At 34.7% G+C, this 9,731-nt stretch overlaps 1 protein-coding gene across 1 annotated transcript; it reads right to left on the reverse strand.

The window, feature by feature from the left end:
- Positions 1-782: 782 nt before the first annotated feature.
- LOC132564853 (protoporphyrinogen oxidase-like) lies at positions 783-6,782 on the reverse strand (the record flags this gene model as incomplete). The annotated part of the gene is made up of 7 exons (XM_060229474.1): positions 6,633-6,782; positions 5,281-5,418; positions 4,781-4,886; positions 4,483-4,619; positions 3,571-3,703; positions 1,465-1,652; positions 783-843 (listed from the first exon to the last, which is right to left on the reverse strand). Coding segments are annotated over exons 1-7 (856 nt in total), but the record flags the coding sequence as incomplete, so codon positions are not given.
- Between the last annotated feature and the right edge of the window lie 2,949 nt (positions 6,783-9,731).

Genomic DNA, 9,731 nt, shown 5'->3' on the forward strand with positions numbered 1-9,731 from the left:
CTGACCAATCACAGACTTATATGCTCCTTTGAGGATTACAAATCAATGACACCAAATTTTAAAGCCAATACAATATATTGTTATGTCAAACTGTAAAGGGAATCGTTTGATGCACATAATCTTCTGTCTCATCCACAATATATTCGACAGAACCCACAATTTTGCTATGCAATGTTCCATGTTATCACACTTAAAATAATACAACAGACCAGTAGCACAATAAAAATACATACACTTCTATATCTATTTACATCTAGTAAATGTTTCTTCCCTCTTTCATGTATCTTACCCTCATCCCCCATTTATTCCCTCTTTCATGTACCTTACCCTCATCCCCTGTTCCTTCCCTCTTTCATGTACCTTACTCCCATCCCCTGTTTCTTCCCCTCTTTCATGTACCTTACCCTCATCCCCTGTTCCTTCCCTCTTTCATGTACCTTACTCCCATCCCCTGTTTCTTCCCTCTTTCATGTACCTTACCCTCATCTCTTCTCTCTTTTATGTACCTTACCCTCATCCCCGGTGTCTTCCCTCTTTCATGTACCTTACCCTCATCCCCCGTTTATTCCCTCTTTCATGTACCTTACCCTAATCCCCTGTTTCTTCCCTCTTTCATGCACCTTACCCTCATCTTCTGTTTCTTCCATCTTTCATGTACCTTACCCTCATCCTCTCTCTTTCATGTACCTTACCCTCATCCCCTTGGTTGCTTTCCTCTCAGAAGACAAGTTAACAGACATTCATTTTTTGGATGTATCATGGGCAGGACAGTTCTGACTTACCTCTAGCATAGATAGAACTGAAAACATGGTCTGTAGTTATCTCCCCTTTATCACTGGTTACCTGTCAATATACAGAACAAGTGTTACAGATGAATTTATGATGCATGATTAGGAAGCTTTAGTCATGTACCACACCATTCTGATTCAACAATGTACGGTTGACTTACACCACCTCTCAACTTTTTACTGGAAGGGGTGGACAAAATCTTCTCAGAGATGGAATTGGCCAAACACCATTTCTTCCAACAAAATTGTTTTACTATACATTTAACCCTTGCCCTCTATATCTGAGTTTACATCATTCATTTGAATGGCAGGATGCAGCTTCCTGATTCACGTAAATGTACATATTTTAGCTAAATTTTGCTATTACAACATTTTGAATATTTCAAGATGTTAGTCATCAAAGCCATTTTGGACCAAAGTAAAAATTGATAACATCTGTTTACAATCAACTCAAGTTATTCCAGGCAAGTTTTAACTAAATCCTACAAGTGGAAATTTTTAAGCACAGCAAACAGCAAAGAGGGTCCTTAACAAACCTGATCTGTAAAACATCATTAAGTATTAAAATATCATTAAGTATTAATACACCATTAAGTATTAAAATGTCATTAAGTAAACAACAACAGATGAAACATGAAAGCTAATATTAAGGTGGCTTGATAAGATGAAAACATACCACTGCTGCACCATCTTTGAATGTCAGTTTTGTACATTTATTATTAAGCTGTAATTCAGCTGACATCTGTGGACTGGTCAGGTGTTTGACCAAAGTATCAGGCAGTTGCTGACAACCTTCTTTCAATGACCACATAGTCCAGTTAGTGATGTAATGCAAGATGGGTTTTGACATGGATACCATTGGACCTGTAATAGAAGGGTGAACCTAGAAATCCATACTTTAATATATATCTTTATTACATGAATAACATTTTATTCCATAAATATTCCAAAGTAACATTCTTAGGTTTTACTGTAAAATAATGTATTTTCATGGAACTCAATTTTCGTGGTTTTTTTTAAAACATCTATTCATTGACACTTCATTTCATGGATAAATATAGCTTAAACAATTGCTAGCATTAATTCAAACAGTTCATAGACATATGAATTTGTGAATTAAGAATACCCAAGAAATCAACAAAAATAAATCACCACAAAAATTAATGATCAGACAGTACTTCCTTTATGATAAGCTAATGTGAGGTAAAGATTTCATCTTTATATAAATCAATAAACACATGAATCTAGATGATATTGTGATGTCACAATAAACTACAGACATATAAGTCAAGAAAATTTCAATGAAACATGGAAAAGTAAGCTTTCTACAATTGTAACTAAATAATTAATGTACAATAAAAACTATCTTAAATTTGTTTCTTTTCATTAAATAACGTTTGATTTTAGCTCCTAAAGGCTCGCTAAAATTAATCAAAGGGCTAAAAGCACTAAGAAATGTAAGAGTTGTGAAATTAATTTGAATCCAGTAACCAGACATTTTCAGTGCACCCTGATTAATTTTCTTTCAACTATAGTTATTTTTTCTGGAAAATAATTACCAGTGTCTTTAAGTTTCAATTGCAAAACGTGAAGATAAATTATTTTGTGTCATAATATGTCTGTATGCAAATGCAAAAAAACGATATGTCACTGAAGAACAGTATATACTGAGTCTTATGGATATCAATACAGTGTGAATCACTCTAATGTATTGTTGACTTTTTCCTATTGGTCTGGAGTTGATAAACAATAAGTACATCAACCCTATATGAATTCAAAAATGACAATTCATTCCACATTATGCTGTAAAATTCATCCTAGGTGTCGGTCACTTTTAATATTTCTCTTATTTCTTTTGAGTCCTTTTTCATTGTACAGATGATTTAAGATGTTAATGATAAACATCTTATGTACTTAAATGATTGGTAACTTTTGACTTATTGAAAGCTGCCTTCATATTAGAATTTGTTTTTATAGTTAACATGTTTTCTGACAGTATCATTAAGTAACAACAGAAATGACATCCTTGACTATAATTTGATATTCTTGACTATCCATTTACGATTTGAAATTTTCACCAAGATATCATTTTTCTTTGATTCAATACACTTAAATTTTGATCTCTACATTTGAAAATACACTGATAAAAATGTACTTGTTTTTGCCAAGAAGAGCAAAAAAGTAACTGAGAATTTTGAAAGATTTCATAATGAAGAATTTTACCAAAAATTGAGAAATGTTGAATATGATTATATTTTATATTATTTGAAGCATGACTTAAAAGAGCTTAAAACTTTAAACTATGACATTACCATTAAAAGTCTGTATTTTGAAGCAAAAAAGTTCTTCAGTAAAGTAAAGATCATGCCTATACTGAACAAACCACCTGCTTTTATGGGGACAAGGTAGGATTGAAAATGTTCAGACAGTTAAAACAACATCGTTTTCTGACCAATAGTATGCGTTCAGCCCAAGCCGGGTGGCATCAGTTTCCTCATGCTCAACGTGTTAACTGTCATTAACTGTTAATTATACAATCAGCCAAGCCTTTCATGCTTGTTAGGTCACCTGGGTAAATTTGTTTACTTAAGGTAATTACATGTGTTAGGGTCACACTCATTGTGGTTTCCTAATTATCAATGGATCAGACCACATCAAATGTTTCGTCGCAGTGACCAGTCAATTAATTTTTCTGTAGATTTTTTTTTTAAAATCTGATCTCCAAAAAGTACCTGCGCACTATACGCGAGTGCGCACTATACACGAATATTTACGGTATTACCTCTCGCCAAAATAGTCCTTCCTTTCTGCTGCTCCAAATTATAAAGCTGAGATAATGTAGACCTGACACTGAGTTTCTTGGAGTCTCCTGCGTATATTCCCCTCACCATAGCATCACCCATGATATCAGCTATCTATAAATATACAAGATTGAATGAGGTGTCTTCAAAACAATAATAGGCCATTTGGCAATTTTGTTCATTTCAAAGCTATTTTCATTCATCCAGCATACCCTTGTCATCAATATTGAATGATTTCATAGTGATGTCATATGTCACACCGGTAAAAAATGTCTTGGGCTGACATTCGAATATATCTAATTCTTAGCTTCACCTCAAATTCTTTTTTTTTATAAAAGGCAAGTCTTTGTCAGAGAAGAAATGGCAATACATACAGATCCTACACGGGGAAAAGCACATCATGATCAGACTTGCCAAAGGTATCATCTAAGCCTTGTGAAGGTTAAAGGTCAAAATGAAGGTAATAAATTACTACTTCTGATATGTAACAAACTGTTTCCCTAAGATGTACCCCCACCCCCCACACCCACATCATACACAATATAGTACAGAACACATGTATTTTGATAACCTTATACAACATAGCATAAGGCATGAAAAGCAATCAGATTAAAGATTTTCACAATACAGGTCAAGGGTGAAAATATAGGTTACACTGGTGAATCTAATGCCACCATCAAGATTTACTTGTCAACACAAATTTTGAAGTGCAAACTTCAGAATAAAGACAGTAGAAAAAAACCTTTACATAAAGCATGAATCAATATTGATGATTAAGAGAAATAAATACAGGGGACGTAAAACAAAAGTACAATCATACACAAATCGGCATCATGAATACTTAATTACAAATAATAGCATAACATACATCTTTTGTGGCAATGTCTATTTACCTCTTTCCCGTAACGTCTTGTACAAAATGAATGCACACTTTCATCTTCAGTCGCTTTTGCAGCAAAAGTGTCTTGATAAGCAGTCCATATCAACCTTCTCTTTAATGGTGGAACAACACGAATGGCATCAAGTATGGCTAGAAACAAAGATAACATACTTTTCAAAATAATTCCACTCTCAACATCAATTATTTCAACCATACTTTATTCATTCCGTCTTACAAACCATTTGTAATGAAAAAAAAACTTTGCTTTTCATTAAAGTTGAATTTTAACATAGGAAATGTAATCAACTTACTTCCAGGCATTTGATGGACTTTCTTATCCTTGTAGACATACCGGACATTGCTTGGATCACGTTTGTCTACTGCAATAATATCATCACGAAGGCCAAGCTTCAGAGCCTAAGAAAGACAAAAGATATCACCACTGAAGGGAATCTGTTACTTTTTTATCATTAATCTTTAACTTTAATATTTTTCTTTCATCCTAATATGACACTGGCTTTTTACAAGGATAAAGAAAAAAATGTAAAACCAAATATCTATCTCAGTAGACAAGTCTACATTATCAAAGTATTAATAATGCTTTCCAAATGCATGATTTCAGCTGACTGTATACAGAATAACATGACCTTGGTGTGCTGACTTTGTATACAGAATAACATGACCTTGGTGTGCTGACCTTGTATACAGAATACCATGACCTTGGTGTGCTGACCTTGTATACAGAATACCATGACCTTGATGTGCTGACTTTGAATTATGACACTTTACATATAATAAAGATTCAACTTACAAGCTCCACAGTGTTCAATCCAGAACCAACATAAGTTGGACGAAAACTCCGTGGACCATAATCAAACACAGCCCCATCTTCAAATTTAGTAGAATGTAACCAACCACCAAATCTGTTAGAAGCCTCAAGCAATACCACCTACAAATGAAAAGAAAATAAGGTCTACATTCTTTAAGAATTTGTTTAACATGTTTCAAATAGAATTTATGTTTTATTTATCAATAATATTATAAGATAGTCTGTTATTGGTGTGTTGTAATAACATTTAGTTAGAAATTTAAGAGCATGTAAGACCATATTTCATTCTCATCCAGGTGAAAGGTTCCAGGACATATATCCATCCAAGAAAAAATCTTCCAGAATCGAAGGGCATGGAGCATTCAGCAGTGCAAGTAGTATAGATGCTCTGCACTTTAACTGTTATTATAATGTTACACAAAATTACTATGACAGTATTTTTGCTATCTTGAATTTGAAATGAACTTGAGATAAATTAAAATTTCCTTATTGCTCCAAGTACTCTGAATATAACATCAGCCAATATCATGATGTCACAACATATGGACACCAAATGTCACAATAATTGTTTGATCGATCACTCTCTGAAGCACACCAAATTTTCTTCATTTCTTGAAGCACTCACCAGTTAACTTAAATTTACTGGTGTTTTATTTTCTTGATTTTCATGTTCATATTGTCATTGTGACATGTAAACTTTTCTCTTTCTGAGCACTGCCTTGGTCATATTATCACTTCTTCAGCAATCTTGTCATAATTCGGGAATATACACCTTATTTATTTATATTCATTGTTTAATTGCCCCTGCAATGATGCTGCTTATTCTGTAAGCATTTTTAAAGAACTGTTTTAATAATTCTCAAATTACGTGCTCTCGTGGTTGTTTCCATGGGAAAGACACTTCTTAGGATGACATGTCACGGGTCTGTCGTGCTCTCGTGGTTGTGTCCATGGGAAAGACACTGCTTAGGATGACATGTCACGGGTCTGTCGTGCTCTCGTGGTTGTGTCCATGGGAAAGACACTGCTTAGGATGACATGTCACGGGTCTGTCGTGCTCTCGTGGTTGTTTCCATGGGAAAGACACTTCTTAGGATGACATGTCACGGGTCTGTCGTGCTCTCGTGGTTGTGTCCATGGGAAAGACACTTTGCTTAGGATGACATGTCACGGGTCTGTTGTATGTTGTTCAGTGAAGCAGTACATGAAGAACAGTTTCTAAGTACCCAACATGTTAGGTATAAAACTGATAAACTCGGCGTAAACAAATGAACACCTGATGACTGTGATGACCTTTTCATCCGGCTTATAGAACCGTTCAGTAATGTTATTACCTTGGCAAATTTTGAAGAAGTCCCTTCTTGTAATGCATAATAGGCAGATGATAATCCGCTAATTCCTCCTCCCAACACCACAGCCTTTGCCATAGTTTCAACCAAATCTTCTGTTTCGCCGGCCTATCTCTTACATCACACTTTCATCGTGGTTATCCATGAACGTAAACATACCAGATTTTAACCTTCGGCCCAGGAGAGTTCTGAACAGATTATCATTGTATGAAGGTGTTCAACGCTCAGTTGGGACACAAAATCAAAAACTTATCTATTCATTTGATTTTTTTTTAGGGGAGTGTTATTGAATGTTTATTTCATATAACTATTGTGTATTAAAGCGTTTAGATAAAAAATTATTATAGCAAAATACACATTTCTAATTGTACAGCCGTTCTATCATTTATTTCATAAAAACCGCTTCATTCCGACCACTCGAACAAGAGCCTCTTACATAATCTTTATAATCCTTTTCTATTTTTAAGTGATGATTGTTTTAAAGAAGATATTTTTGATTTTGCTCTAAGATAAATGAGGAAAGACAGATCATCTGTGTTTGTGAATGTCCAAAAGGATGCTATCTGTCGCTTTCAAATTCTGTGCCGCATTAGAAATATTAGTCTACCAGTTGATTTACAACTGAAATTATTTGATACTTTGAAATCTCCTATGTATAACTGTACTCTTCCGAAGTTTGGGGATTTGAAAACTGTACTATTGTTGAAAAAAATCCACTTACAGTTCTGTAGGAAAAAATTCTTAACCCGAGGAAAAGTACTCCTAATTTCATTGTTAATGGCGAGACTGGACGTTTTCCTTTAGGAATGAAATTCCGAATGGTGCTTTTCTGGCAAAAACTGAAAACATAAAATTACAATTAACTGTCTGCTTATGTGTATAAGTTAATGTTTCAGTTACACGACAGGGGGGAAGTGACTTTTAATTGGACCAGTTATGTCAAACAAATAATTAACGATACTGGTATAAATTATATTTGGACCTGTCATAAATAATAACAGCGATGAATAAAAACTGCTTGAAGCACATAGTACAACAGAGACTTCAAGAGCATTTTCTGCAAAAATGGTGTGATGATATTGAAAATAGCAGCCTTGGTCAACTGTACTATATCTTTAAAGTTAATTTTGGAATTGAAAAGTAACTTTTAAAAATCAACCATAAAAACAGAAATATTATGTGTAAACTTCACTCATCCAATCTTCATTTACCAGTAGAAACAGGTAGATGGACAGGAATTCCACGAGATTGCAATTTATGTACTGAGGAAGTAGGTGAGGAATGTTATTGTCTATTTAAATGTAACATTCCAAGTGTTTGTCCATTACGACGTAAATTCATTCCAGAATACTACTTTAACCATCCAACTTTGCTCAAAATGAAGATTATGTTTACCTTATAGAATGTTAAATTGCTCAACAATGTAATGCCATCATGTAATTTATATATATAATGTGACTGTATTGTTACTATCAATGTGTATTTAGTTTCAATTATTGATGAGACAATCTGTATTGCAGTTTCTTTAATGATATAAACACGACTTACAATATAAAAAGCTAAATACACACCTTTCACTCACTGCGATACAAGACCGGCGATTTCCCCGTAGTAGATATGTCTGGACCATGAAATTCAAAATAGATACAAACGTCAGTGTATGGGAGCACCACCACCGGATATTGGTACTAAGCGAGGCGAGTGGGTTTGCCGCACATCCAGAAACACGGTAAGATTTTCCAGATTTAACTGTATTTATAAATATTATACATAATTCACATTCTATGTATCGTTTCCTAACGTGTATTGTCGTCAATCGTTATGTAATTTGGAAGACCCAGTGACCAGTATTTTTTTTTTTTTTTTTTGAGGAGGGGGGGGGGATGAACTATCCGGCTTAGTACCGGGAAAAATGAGGATGGTTAACTCTTTAGATTTGAATAAATCATCCTCAAATTAACTTAAATTCAACAGTCATCACTCAAAATGTTTATATTGTCACTCAAAGTTACCATACGTATGCATTGGTTTCGTTTTTCTGATGTCTTTAAATCCAAAACCAGCACTTGAAAATCGTTAGATGTGTACGGTTGCTTATGACTTTGCCGAAAATTGGTCTACGGCGTCTTGAAAACTGGTGTGCGGCTGCTTGTGATAACAACAAGAACATGTGGCTATATTATAAGCAAATGCTGTGCCTATCCTACCAAATAAATGCAAGCGTACGCTCAGAAGCGATAACCAAGTAAATTACCATGTTCAGTCAGACGGATGATCATAATTATGTCGTAGGAGGAATTATGAAGGGTGCCACATGTGTTTCGTCAAATGGTAAACACGTCCCAAATGTGCCTTTGATTTGTTTCCTGCAGTCGTGGATACGTTGGAAATAATTTGTGGGTGCGTTTTCTGATCTTTATAATAATAGCACCTTACACTTTAATTGTGTTATATTGAATTAATTGATTCCTATAATTCTGAAGCTTGCTTTTATATCCGATCTAATTCATTACCCGTTGATTTATTTCAGATTTAATATGGATGTCTTAGATATAGACACATCTTTGGACATTTTGGCTGAAATTGAAATTGAGACGACAGACAACACACGTGGGCATGATATAAAAAGTTGTCCCGAGGAAAACTGTGAATATAGCACAAACAATAAAAGTAACCTAAATAAGCACGTGCGACGGATGCATAGACCACTTAATACAAGTACCCCAAATAAAAGCAGCTGTATCCACTTGTGCGCAACCTGCGGGAAAACATTCAAGAGCAAATTTGGCCTCCATTTGTATATAAAGAATAAGCATACCAAATAATTCAAATATACATGTCAAACGTGCGGAAAAAGCTACAATCAGCGAGTACAATTCCGTTTCCACGTATCAGCTCACTCCTCAGTCGGTCTAGATTCCTGCACATTTTGCAAGACGGAATTCAACTCCAGCGGGTCACTGTTATACATTTGAAGATGTGTCAAGATAAACCACAGCCATTCGTTTGCGATGTTTGCCAGGCGACTTTCTCTCGGAAGTACAAACGTGACGAGCAAGCAAGAGGAAAACACGGAGACAAACG

The sequence above is a fragment of the Ylistrum balloti genome, unplaced genomic scaffold, assembly GCF_031769215.1.
Source record: "Ylistrum balloti isolate Yb309-2 unplaced genomic scaffold, AGI_CSIRO_Ybal_v1 Utg373032, whole genome shotgun sequence".
In the NCBI taxonomy this organism is placed as follows: Eukaryota; Metazoa; Mollusca; class Bivalvia; order Pectinida; family Pectinidae; genus Ylistrum; species Ylistrum balloti.